At 42.1% G+C, this 13,365-nt stretch overlaps 2 protein-coding genes and 1 long non-coding RNA gene across 3 annotated transcripts; all 3 read right to left on the bottom strand.

Annotated features, from left to right (window-relative positions):
* Positions 1 to 1,168: 1,168 nt before the first annotated feature.
* lect2.1 (leukocyte cell derived chemotaxin 2, tandem duplicate 1) lies at positions 1,169 to 3,740 on the bottom strand. The gene is made up of 4 exons (XM_060063813.1): positions 3,529 to 3,740; positions 2,984 to 3,095; positions 1,806 to 1,963; positions 1,169 to 1,522 (listed from the first exon to the last, which is right to left on the bottom strand). Exons 1-4 carry the CDS (start codon positions 3,560 to 3,562, stop codon positions 1,356 to 1,358), a joined length of 471 nt encoding a protein of 156 aa, XP_059919796.1. The 5' UTR covers positions 3,563 to 3,740; the 3' UTR covers positions 1,169 to 1,355.
* A 3,459-nt stretch (positions 3,741 to 7,199) lies between these two features.
* On the bottom strand, positions 7,200 to 9,818 carry LOC132466566 (uncharacterized). The gene is made up of 4 exons (XR_009527889.1): positions 9,675 to 9,818; positions 8,472 to 8,551; positions 7,627 to 7,802; positions 7,200 to 7,439 (listed from the first exon to the last, which is right to left on the bottom strand). It is a non-coding gene; the product is annotated as an uncharacterized LOC132466566 (long non-coding RNA).
* A 515-nt stretch (positions 9,819 to 10,333) lies between these two features.
* Positions 10,334 to 12,745, bottom strand: si:ch211-132p1.2 (proteinase-activated receptor 4). Its single transcript, XM_060063812.1, has one exon. The coding sequence runs from the start codon at positions 12,493 to 12,495 to the stop codon at positions 11,407 to 11,409; it is 1,089 nt and encodes a 362-aa protein (XP_059919795.1). The 5' UTR covers positions 12,496 to 12,745; the 3' UTR covers positions 10,334 to 11,406.
* Between the last annotated feature and the right edge of the window lie 620 nt (positions 12,746 to 13,365).

The following is a 13,365-nucleotide window of genomic DNA, read 5'->3' as shown; positions in this document are numbered from 1 at the left end:
GTCAATGTTGTTTTGTTGTTTGCTGCCAATAAACACAGAGTTCTGACCTTCATCAGTTGAGAGACCTCCTACCAGTACCAGTCCGATATCACAACACCAGTACCAGTCCGATATCACCACACCAGTACCAGTCCGATATCACAACACCAGTACCAGTCCGATATCACAACACCAGTACCAGTCCGATATCACCGCACCAGTACCAGTCCGATATCACAACACCAGTACCAGTCCGATATCACAACACCAGTACCAGTCCGATATCACAACACCAGTACCAGTCCGATATCACAACACAGTACCAGTCCGATATCACAACACCAGTACCAGTCCGATATCACCACACCAGTACCAGTCCGATATCACAACACCAGTACCAGTCCGATATCACAACACCAGTACCAGTCCGATATCACAACACCAGTACCAGTCCGATATCACAACACCAGTACCAGTCCGATATCACAACACCAGTACCAGTCCGATATCACCACACCAGTACCAGTCCGATATCACAACACCAGTACCAGTCCGATATCACCACACCAGTACCAGTCGATATCACAACACCAGTACCAGTCCGATATCACAACACCAGTACCAGTCCGATATCACCGCACCAGTACCAGTCCGATATCACAACACCAGTACCAGTCCGATACCACAACACCAGTACCAGTCCGATATCACAGCACCAGTACAGAAGGCGGTGGCTGCAAATGTCAGACTACCGGACCATTTTTTTCTGTCTATTCTAGATTATACAGTAGCACATCTAAACTCAAGCAACAGTTTCAATTCATGCCTGAGAGAGAGAGAGAGAGAGAGAGAGAGAGAGAGAGAGAGAGAGAGAGAGAGAGAGAGAGAGAGAGAGAGAGAGAGAGAGAGAGAGAGAGAGAGAGAGAGAGAGAGAGAGAGAGAGAGAGAGAGAGAGAGAGAGAGAGAGAGAGAGAGAGAGAGAGAGAGAGAGAGAGAGAGAGAGAGAGAGAGAGAGAGAGAGAGAGAGAGAGAGAGAGAGAGAGAGAGAGAGAGAGAGAGAGATTTGTTGGTGTGTTGCTGCCCTCCAGTGTCTCTGAGGGTACTGAGCAGGTATTTTGTCATCCATCGATTATTAGCTTCTTAACCCCCCACCCCTTACCCCCACCAACACAACACACACACAGTGCGGTTGATGTTTAGAAACATTCCGTTTTTATTGTTAAAAACATTTAGCATGCCGTTGGATTAACAAAATGGGTGAAATGTCAAAGGTTGGTTCTCATAGCAAGATACGTTAGCTTTTTAAAGGACCAAGGTTTATTTGCAATTAGAAGTAGGCACAGGGTCAGACACCGCGATAGGGGGCGGAGTCAGACTTAGAAGTGGGGTGTGGGGTCGGACTTGTCGCACATTTGGACGTGGATGTGGGACTGGATTCCAGGGTAGACTGTCTGCATGGGCAACATGGTGCCGATCTTCTGCCCTTTCCGGATCGTTCCAGTGGTCTGGACCGGGTCCACATAGAACAGCTTGAAACACAATCCTGGAGGTGGGACACACACACATGTTCAGTACAAAATTACAATTCTCAGGTAACGTTCGATTCATTTCGCCTACATCCACAATTGTGTATGATCTTATTGGGAGAAGTCACTGTGTTCAGCTATATCCTTGTGAGTTTACTGATGACATTGGTCGTCAGGGCACTCTTGGAAAACAGGTCCTGCACCCAAACTAGTTTACAATTAAGCCCAACTTTTACAGATAATTTAGGAACCGGTAGACCAAGAGGAACCACATGGGAACATGTTGAAGGGAAAGCGGACCTTCTCCCCGGAGGTTAATGCCTTTGTTGATGGCGGCCTTGGCGTTGGTGGGGTCAGCGTAGACCCTGAGCTTCCCGTTCAGCTGGACGTCAAACGGAGCTAGGACATTAGAGCCGTCACTGCAGAGGACATCCAACCCCTCGTGGGTACGTCCCTGACTGCGCATGAAAACAAATACTATAAAGACAAAGCACATACCCTGAAAGGTTGGTTCTGTATTGAATGTAAACGAAATGACAACAAAAGGTCAATGTGGCAGTGAAAGAGTGTAGAATGAAGATGAGATTCCAAATGGAATGTGTTCATTCATTGGTTCGCAAAACGTTAACACACAATCTCTTATAAACAACTATGGTGTACTCCTAAACACCTATTGTGTACACTGTTGTTGTATTGTGTACATTATCCCTTGTGGGTTGATACATGTTGTGTGTTGATTGTTTTGTCGACTAATTTGTTCCTGTCCAAAGTTTATTTTCTGCAGCTGAATTAAGGTCCTTTTTGCCTCATCATCTTGGCAATAAAGGTATTACGATTTGGATTTGATTTATTTATAGGTTGGGTATGGAATTCTCTTTATTGGCCATTTTTGCAAAATTACTTGAAATCCTTATCATAACCCACTTACAGCCACTGAGATAGAAGTACTGACATGAAAATTAAACAAGTCAATCATCTGTGGAACGGGCAGGGCTCGAAAAACTCCAGCCAATGATTTCCAGACCCACCGAGTGGCATTGGACAGTAAGTACGTCAATCAAACGGTCGTACTGCACTCCCCTCCCCCGCTCCCCGCGCGTGACCCCTTCATGCACGTACTCAAAGCTCATGACCCAGAGCAAGCTTCTGTTTGTTGTTATCCTGCGGTAGCTACTGGAGCTAGCTAACTAGCAAATGACTCGCTCTCGCGCATCTGTGTTTGCTCGTGCATGATTGCGCGTCCATGTACTTGGAATGGGTGGAGTCAGAGTCAGCGTTGAAGGAGAGGGGGGAGGACCATTTGAGTTGTGTATTTTCAAAATCTGCTGGCGTTTTCGCAAATCCCATACCCAACCTTTAAGTCTCCGCAATTTCACTCAATTTTTTACATGAGAGATCTTGTCTGCAGTGTATTTAGTATTTGAGAACTGTAAACTAGTGTAGGGTGTGTGTATTTGATGGTAGAAATATAGAAATACCGTCGTGCTCCAAATCGACCCTCTCCATGGCGATCTGAAGATCTCCTGGTGTTGGCACTGTTCCCACTGCAGAGCTGCCCGAATTGAACACTTTCACAAAGACCCAACACAACTGAGAAGACACACACACACACACACACACACACACACACACACACACACACACACACACACACACACACACACACACACACACACACACACACACACACACACACACAAACAGACAGGTGCACACACAAACACACACACACACAAAAACACACAGACACACAGGTGCACAGAAGCACAAATACACACAAACACACAGGTGCACACATTACATTAGTCACTTACTTCAAAGCCCCCACTATCTTACCCACTCTGCCAAAAAGATTAAATAGGTATGATATTATTAATCCATTCATCCATGACCGACTACGCAGGTGTGACAAACGCATTGCTTTGTTATACAACTAAATCTAAAGCACATTCATTCCATCACTGTTGACAATAAGCTATGTCATTGTATCCATCATCAAAGATATATCGGTCTTATCACCTACCCAACAACAACGTGCAAGTCAGGGCTGTCTTCATTGTGGATCTCGGAAGTGCAGCTGAAGCTTAAAAGTGTATTAAATCTGTTGCTACGCCTTCTGAAGGAGTCGAATGGAGTTGATGGTAGATTCCTGGAGTTTTATAGGGTTGCCGGGGAACACACTTCCTGATTTCTGCCCCTGGCCCAACACGTTGGATCGCTTCCCTCTTGCAACAGAGTGTAATTTCCAGGCTGTCCCAATCGTAAGTTAGTGCATGTTTTTGGCATTAGCTGTTTGTTGACCAGCGGGGTCAACAAACAGGGGGGGGGGGGGAGCATTGGTAATGTTTGCAAAGAGATTACCAGCTTTGTTCCTGGAAGTGTCTGGAGACTCTGGACATAGTCTGGCAGTTGTTTTGGGCTAAGAAACTAGAGACCATCAATTTAATTAAAATAACCGGATAAGTAGTCCTTCTACTTTAAAGATGAAAAATGTCTCAGTGTATATACAAGTTGACACAATTTAGTTTAAACAAAATCAAATATATGTCTTCAGTTTTGGATAGGATATTAGGGCTAGTATTTGTATTTATATTCTAGGAATATAGGCAAGGGATACAATTGCGACCTACTTGGACTTTACTTGAGAAATTTACTACATTGGCAACTTAGATAATGTTTTTATATCAAACTTTTATTTCCCAATATTGATCTTCCTCCAGGAAGTAAAGGATATAATGTTTGCATTTTTTTGATTTTCTACACTTCACTAGAGGAACATAATTAATTTAAATAACCGCAAACGATATTGGGGAACAAATTGGCCAGCCCAAACTGGTTCTTTAATATATATATATATTTTTGGCAGATGGATTATCTTTCAGACTAGTGTGCCATCAAGGTGCTTTGTTTGGTCTGTTTCAGTAGCTAAAAGCCCTTTCTTATTTCCTACAAAAGATATTTTAATACAAGGTTGCTAACTAGCGATGCATTTTTTTAAATCCAGCAGGTTTATATTTAGTGTCCATATTGAATGGTATAAAGTCCAAACAGCAGTGTTTATACTGCCATTGAAGCCCTGCAGTATTGTAAAACATTTTGGATAAATGCCCCCGTAGCAAACCACAGTGCCCACAGCAACTAAACCCTAACCTAATCTCTACGACAATGGAGACCTCTGTTTAAAAAATCTGTACTGGGGTTCTGCCGAAAAGTGGTCAGGCAAAAAAATATTTGTACATTTGCTTTTATCTGGATCAAACAGGCAAATACGTATCGTAAATATGTCTGTCTTAATAGCAAAGGTAAATCATTGTGAAACTTTAAAGAGGCCATCTCGAAGACCTTTTCCTTGTTCTCTATGGCTGAAAAAAGTGGAGTGAGTTAGTTTAAGTAATAGCACTGCCGTACTCTCTCTGGCAGGGTAACTACTGGGTGATCACCAACTGCGTTATTTGCAATTTGCATGAGACGAGGAAAGTTGCCCCTGACACCCAGTCTGTAACATTCAGAATTCGGTGAATACGAGGGTGAAAGCCCTTGTATTCACCGAATTCAGTTGACATTAGGCTCAATCCCCATTGTGTTTCTATCACTCGGCGATAGTTAACTGACATTTATCTTAAAGAAAGATCTTTGAGATTGCCACTTTAATGTTTGTTTTAACTGAATAATCACAATTGTGGCCAAAGAAGTGTTTGCGCTTATAGCGTTATCAGACATGATGTTTATGTGTTTGTGGGCAATATTATAGTAATACTGCCAATGTATATGTGTTTGGTATGTCTAAGTAGTGTCTATAACTAGACTGGAATCAATATGATTTATATCTTTCTTGCAATTATCCTTATGAGTCGACATTCTTTTATCTGCTCTGTATCCTAGATTATAACAAAACCATAAATTTTTTTCACCAGTATTTTATCTTTAATGTTGCTATACCCATACAAGGCTTTTTAGCATAACCACTCTTTGCGGTTGTTCAGGGCTCAAATTATGGTTGCCGAGTTGTGTCAAACTAACTACCCGCTTTGCAAATTCAGGGTATTAACGAAAAACCTGAAAGGAAAAGCCTCAATATTATTATTTACTTTTTACTATTTGTATATTTATATACTTATACAGTATAGAATAGCCTAAATCTAATTCAAATCAAAGTAATCTTTGAAACTTTACCTTCACTTGCGCCACACAAACTGCGGAATGATGTTTAAGCGGGCAGGTGGAATCAATACATCATTCATCTTTTGGCTTTTGCATTTGTGTTTTCTATTTAGTAGAAAAATAATGATTGTTTTTCAATATTGCAATAGTGTTTTGGATGTGCAGTTTGAAATGTCCCAACCACACAACAAAAACAACATGGGGGGCACCCAAAGTTGGTGTGAATTTCTGGGTTGTATGCTCCTCCCAACAGTTCCGTCTTTTTACATTGTTTTTAAACATTACTTGAAGGACCAGACAGATGTTGGGCATCTACAGGTTTGCCTTCTAATGGATATGACAATGAACTGATCAGCCATACCCCCATGGCAGGGGTCTTTATAGGATTTCCTGACTTGGGGACTTCCGTACTGTACCTCTATTGAATGGTACCACATATGTACTTGCCTGCCTGATACCAGAATGTTTTGTATGTACTTGTCTGCTTGATACTAAATGTTTAATATGTTCTTGTCTGTATGATGATAATGTGTTTAATAAGTATTTACGGATGTTGAAAAGAGGAAACCAAAGTATGGGCTATTAGAATGAGCATAGAGCATGCTTTTCTTTTCTTACTATGATGTTTGTTTATAGGTTAGTTGAATAAGATTAAAACAAGATTTATTTATTTTTTTCCTGGTCCATCTACCCTTACTTCATCCACCTCTGTTAATTATCCATTAATCTTCATTTAAATGCTTTGTTTGAATCCCTATTACGGGACGTGGATACGGGACATCCAACCCGCCTCCCGGTAAATCCGTTAAATCGGGGACGGCAAGACATGAAAGCCAGTAACCCAGGGCAACGGTTGAACTCTTGATCATTCGTCCCCCCCTTTTTACGGGGTCTCGGGAAGTTCCTACCCTTGTTGTTTGGTACGTGACCCCAGGCGTTTGGTTTTCAGAACTTTGTAATCCTACCCTAGCTTGGCCCAAGACACGACCAGGAAGAGTCGGGCGCGCTAGTCGGTTGATTAACCTGTCCCCCTGCTGGAGGACAGACCGGGGCTACCCGTGGGTTTGTCCTGATGGAGATTCGGCGGGCCGGGCAATTCTGCCAGAGGAGCTACCTTTGCGAGGTCATCTTCACCTGCCCTTGGCCTGTATGTTGTACCCTAGACAGGACACCGAGGGGACTTGGGGTGTAATTCCCACTTCCAAACCTTTACTTAAAGCTCATTCTCCTGATGGCGCTGGAGAACATGGCATACATGTTACTCTTGCTCAGCAGGGGATGGAGAGAAACTGGAAATGTCATCAATACAAAGAAAACAGCACTAAAAGCCCTGGGGCCGGCCCTGAGATGAACCAAACACTTCCTTTATTATTGTGTCACTAAGTTGTAATAATTACAAAAATATAAGTTTTTTTTAAATAATGACAACTAAATGTCATGAATAGCCTAACTGGGTCAAAATCTATTGATATCTAAAGCAAAATCCTATTTTGTTTAAATGGTGCTTCAACAACTTCTAGTTTTCTACTTCTCTTTGGCTAGATTATTTCTGAAAGGATTCTGTAACAGGGAAATGTAAAGAGGAAGAAATAATAGAAAAGCGTTCCACAATTAATACAATACAATGTCTTTTGTAACTTCAAAAAATATTTGTAGAAAATACAGGACAGATAAAACAGGAATACATTTAAACTAGGAAACCATGTTCTCTTCTGCCTCCTCTGTGTCTTCAAATTGTCCCACCGCTTCCTGGACTTCAGGCTCTGAGATTGGCTGAAAATCAAAGACAGGTACTCAGGGTTAAGTCATATAAATGTCCACCTTGCAGTGACTCAAAAGGAACTCGGCTCAATATTTGTCAAATCAATTAAATCATCATAAATTTGTTTCTCTTCACATCATTTCTTTCAGATAAAATATTCTTTAACTTTAACCAATTGTGTGTTTTATGCAGGTATACCTCAAAAACGGAGGGTTTTGGTGTCTTGGGTGGCGGGCTCTGGGGCACCTTGAATACTGATCGGTCCCCTTCTATGCGCGGTCTGGTAGGACTCTCGCTGGTTCGTCTCTGGCGGTCGAACCACCACACGGTGGCGACAAAAGCAGCCAACAGCGAAAGCGCGACTCCAGCCGCGACTTTGGAAGAAAGAATGGAAGATTGTGTTTTGACGCTGAAGTATTTATTAAAGGGACACTGTGTAAAAATTACTCCCATCTAGTGGTACAATTGTGTATTGCATTCAAACTAATAGTGCTCGCTTGTTCAAAAACTACGGTGGGAAGTATGTGCCAAGAAGCTGTGTCATGACATCCAATGCTACCTCATCGAGTCATTCGAGTGATGATGAGGTTTGTTATTTCAAACAAATTTCAAACTGCATTGAATCATTATTGTAAACTAATGATGTATGAGTAATTACTCCTCGAGCAAGATAGTGAATTATTTCAGTCATCATTCACGCTGGCTCAGAGTGAAAACGCGTTTGCATTTCCTGTACCCCGTAGTGCTTTTTGTCCCTCTCGGCAGTTCATAGACCGGAAGAACATGGAAGCCTCCATGAAGCTTACCCGTCCTATGTAACTACATATTAATTATTCTTCGCTCAGGAGGATAAGTGAGATTTTTGACAGGGATCATTTTACACCAATGAGGACTTATTTATGAATGAATACGTCGATTTGAGGTAAAAATATTAAAATATTACAGTGTCCCTTTAACTAAGATATTTATTGTAAACGTAAAATTGTCGATTGTTTACAAAAATCCAGCCAATATCCACCTACAATTTGCAATGTAGTACTCACCTTGGCTAAGAGCTGTGTTTTCATTTTCTTGTTGATCCATTGATTCATCAAATAGTTTCAGTCAGAAGGGGAATCAACACCTGAAACCAAAAAAAATTGACCTCAAAATGTGACTGGCTGACTAAATGCAGTAACTTTTATTCATAAATAAGTCAATATATGAATAAGTAAAAGCTTTATCTCAAGTTTCTTTTTGATCAAAGCATATAATGTATTTTCACAAATAGGTTTGGGACTTGTAAATCGTGACGTCCCATTGCAATGACCAGTATAGGGTCATTGCAATCAGAATGTATCGGAATCGGAATGTAGAGATGGTGTTCTGGCCATTGTTTAGTGATTGAAAATATTTGTCATTATGGGGGGAAACTAAGTGTCGTATTTGAAATGGCTTCAGCGTTTCACATATAAGATATGGTAAAATAAAGTTTTGATCAGCCTAGATTATTGAGTTTCATTATGGATCACTAGATGGCAGCAAATTTCATTCAGCTACACAGGGTCCCTTTCCTGACTATTTTACATGTGTATTTCTCTCCCTTCTTAACCGCTGTCTTTAGCAGTCCCACCTTGCCGGCTCATCGGGAAGTTCAATTTCCCTACAAAATGAATTGCTAGAGAAGCGTGCTTCTGGTGAATCCATTGATATTGTAGTTTGTCAATTGTTTTGGTCAACAACCTTCTGAGAACAAATGCGCACAGAGCTCTCTTTAACCCTAAGTAAAATATTAGCAACATTAAAAAGCATCATTCCACAGTGGGGGTGTAATCTATCAGACAAGTTCAACTAATGGGCACTCTTATTTAACAGAAACAGTGTAACCTGAGATAGAGCAGTAAATGGAGCTGATGATCTATGGATATGTTTAAAATAGTATGGCTTGTCAGGGTAAACAATCCAAGCCACCAGCATTAGAGCTAAACATATCTTTTTACCCTCCATGGACCGTTGTTGTAATTATTCATTGCCCCCTCTTTAATGTAAATATTATCAGATCCCAGAGGCAATCTTTCAAGATGCATTCATTCTTACTGAACTGTTAATGTTGCCAACCTTCATAATCATAACAACCAAATGAAAAGAGTTAGGATCGTTCAATCGTACTCTCCCAATACCCTCTTAGAGAAAGACACCTCAGAGAATGTGCAGGTTAACTGGCTTTTAGGCTCTTCATATTTTTAATTAATTTAAAGGTGACCTACCTGTTCTGTGTCTGGAATGGGAAGTGTCTTGTTTTGTCAATTGTAGGCTATGGCTTTTTTGCTGGTGGATGAGTGGGTGTTGTTGCTCCTACTCCTGACGGGCTGGGCTGCTATGATAGTGGTTATCAGGAGATGCCGGCTGGCCTTAAAACATACGGGGTCAGAACTCTTCTGAATACACAGTTGTCAAGTTAAATGCCTTACGACGTTTTCAATTTCAGTGCACTGTTAATGCATTTGTTTCCCCTCTGTCAGGATTGATACGTACGGAGGTCCATGAGGTAAAGCATTACAACTAAGTAGTGCTGCGGTGGGTCCTTCTTTGTTCTTTTGAGGAACACTTACTTTTGGAGCGAAAAGAGAAATCTCAAAAAGACCATGCTTTGCTAGTAGTTACCTAAGTTATTGGATTTTTTTAACTCATATTAAAACATTCTGGATAAAAATACCTGATAACTCTTAAGTTACTTAGGTATTTAGCACCTGGAAAAAGCCAGAAGGCATGCATGTTCAGACAAACCAAAATGTCTTCTATGGTTAAATTATTTGCTTTCTGTTTGTTGTGTTTACATAAATAGTATTGCAAGTAGCATGTATCTCAGCCACTTCCTGTGCTACGTTTCACAGAATACATAAAAATATTAATTGATCACGAACAATTTTTATAGATTTCAATTAAAGATAGTTTATTAAACATTCTGTGAGGGCAAAAAAACACAAAGCGAGTGTATTTTAAGGATTGAAATTATTGTCCAGTGGTTGTTATGAACCGTAAGTTAACCTTGTGCCTATGCATATGGAAACACTTTTTAGCATAGAAATGTTAAATCTCGGTTTATCTCACAAGGTCATTTCTAAAATGTAATCTCCAACGTAAACAACTGAATTTTTTGTTTATATATGTCCAAAACGACCCAAATTCACATTTTAGCCCCTGTTCGAAGAAACAGCAATACAACAAACAAAATGGAAGAAATTAGTTTATGTTTAGTATGCTAGTTAATGCAATGTTTTCTATAGTTGTCATGGTGACGTATTGCTGTTTCTTTTCTTTAGAAATGACCTATTCTTTTGTTTAGATTGGAGGACAGGCTGCATTTCAATGCCCATCTGTTTCCTTCTGGCTGTTGACATCCATGTCCTTAATAAACAAACAAACAAACAAACAGTGTACTTGTAGGTCAGCGAGCACTGCCACATAAGGAGTTGAACTTCCTAAAAACATGCTGTTTAATGTGTCATTAAACAGCATGAGAGAGAGAGAGAGAGAGAGAGAGAGAGAGAGAGAGAGAGAGAGAGAGAGAGAGAGAGAGAGAGAGAGAGAGAGAGAGAGAGAGAGAGAGAGAGAGAGAGAGAGAGAGAGAGAGAGAGAGAGAGAGAGAGAGAGAGAGAGAGAGAGAGAGAGAGAGAGAGAGAGAGAGAGAGAGAGAGAGAGAGAGAGAGAGAGAGATTTCTACAATGTATTGGAGAGAATGTACGATAGAGAGGGTTCCATCACAGAAATGGATTCTATAATGTTGAGGGTTCTATCAGAGAGCGGTTTTCCTTCATGGCGACAGCTAAAAACATCTTGGCATCTACTTATAAACCCAAAGCATTCAGAGTGCAAACGTCGCCTCATATTTTCCTCTGTCCAAGTACACTTCAGCATGACATAATCAAATAGAACCCAATGGATGAGGTTTACAGAAATGCAGAACTCTGCTCTGTAGAAGGTTCTGCCATGGCAGCCTCAAGCAGCATCCTCGTCAATGGTGGCCTGCCGGCTGGATTTGGACAGCAAGGTGAGCTGGCTCTTTATCCTGGACGAGGACGAATTCGACACAGGGTTCCCTGAGGAGGACGAGTTGTCGTTTCTGTCGCCACAGCAAGGCAGCAAATTCCTCACCTTTTCCCTGAAGTCGTCAGACACATAGTAGTAGATGAAGGGGTCGATGCAGCTATTTAGGGTGCTGACCGCTAGGCTAACCATGTAGGGCAGGTATATGTCCTCCCCATCCAGGATGCTGTCGGAGTAGGTGAGCAGTAGGAGGATGTTGCTCGGCAACATGCATACCAGGAACACCACGAGGACCAAGGCCGTCACGCGCACCGCATGGCTGTACCTCTTCCCACCGGCCACCAGGGTGCGAAGAACAGCGCTGTAGCAGTACACAATGACCAGGAAGGGCAGCAGGAAGCACAGAGTGAACAACGTTGTGAAGTAGGGCAGGAAGTAGGTCTCCTGTTCCTGCACCGGTAGGGCGTCGTGGCAGGTGGTGATCTGGAGCTCGTCCAGCACATAGGACTGCTGGGACACAAGGAGAGGGACCATAGCGGCAATCACCACCATCCACACCACCAAGCTCATGTACAGGGACGTCCTGCGGCTCCGGAGAACCTTGGCGCCGAAGGGGTGCACCAGCGCCACGTAGCGGTCCAACGCCACCAGCGCCAGGCACAGGATACAGCCGTACATGTTGCCGTAGAACATGGCCATGACGATGCGGCAGAAGGGCTCGCCAAACACCCAGTCGTTGCCCTTCAGGTGGTAGACGATGCGGAAGGGCAGGACGAGCAGCAGCATGATGTCGCCGGCCGTCAGGTTGATGAGCAGCGTGGTGGAGGGAAGCTTCTTGGTTCTGAACACCAGCACCCAGAGAGCCAGCAGGTTGGCGGGCAGCCCCACGCAGAGTGCAAACAGGTACAGGATGGGGATGAAGAGGTTGGTGGTGGGGGCCTGGATCTGCTGGAGGGACTTCTCTCGGAGCGTGGTGGAGTTACACTTGGTCATCAGATTGAAGCTCCTCAGACCTGCTGGCACAGGATGTACTTTATTCATTCACTGAGAATTCATTATAATTCGGTCCCCCTGAACCTAAAATAGGAATGATGGGTAAACTAAATATTGTGACAACATGTATAATACTTATAGATTCATGTTGATATGACCATTGATTCCCAGCTAATTGTCCCAGGGTGCACTTGATGCACATGTTACAGTCCTTACCACAATCTCAGTGTCAAATGGCTTTCTATGTAGCCAGCTCAATGTATCAATGTAGCTGGTTGGGGTGGAGGAGATTTTCTCAGTGTTAGCTAGATTTGAAAATAGTTCCCAACTACTTTTACATTGAAAACTTCCTTTGACATATATGTTCAAAGTTTCAAAGTACATATGAAAAAGTACAGCATTGAGTATAATGAGGGATTGAAAATATAAAACAAAGTTTCTAAAAGTGTCCCAACACACAGGTCTGAGTGGCTTTGGTGATCCAGTACAGACCCATTTCTCTACAGCAGGGCTGTGCTTGAACACTGTTCACTTTAATATGGTTCAGGCAGTGCAGACTATATATATATATCATCTTATGGCTCCCTCTCACCTGGTTAATGATCTGTGCCTCTCTAACTCAGCACCAGTCAGATGTGATCTGATCCCTCTGCTGATGTTCTCCCTCCACACTCTCTTTCTTCCTATTCCTTGTTTTACTCTTGCTTCTTGTTCCATATTATACTTGTTCCATATACAAACCTTCTTCTAATAGTTCTGTCAGGGTTTTCTCCAGAAGTCAAAACCCTTCCTTACCCCAATCAATGGTAAATGGTAAATGGACAGCATTTACAGTATATAGCGCTTTACAATCAATCCTAAATCTACAATACTTCAATCCTTCACATTCTGCTCAAATCAACAGGAAAAATCATGCAG

This window comes from Gadus macrocephalus, chromosome 10, assembly GCF_031168955.1.
Source record: "Gadus macrocephalus chromosome 10, ASM3116895v1".
In the NCBI taxonomy this organism is placed as follows: Eukaryota; Metazoa; Chordata; class Actinopteri; order Gadiformes; family Gadidae; genus Gadus; species Gadus macrocephalus.
This window is presented reverse-complemented; position numbering and strand designations above follow the sequence as displayed.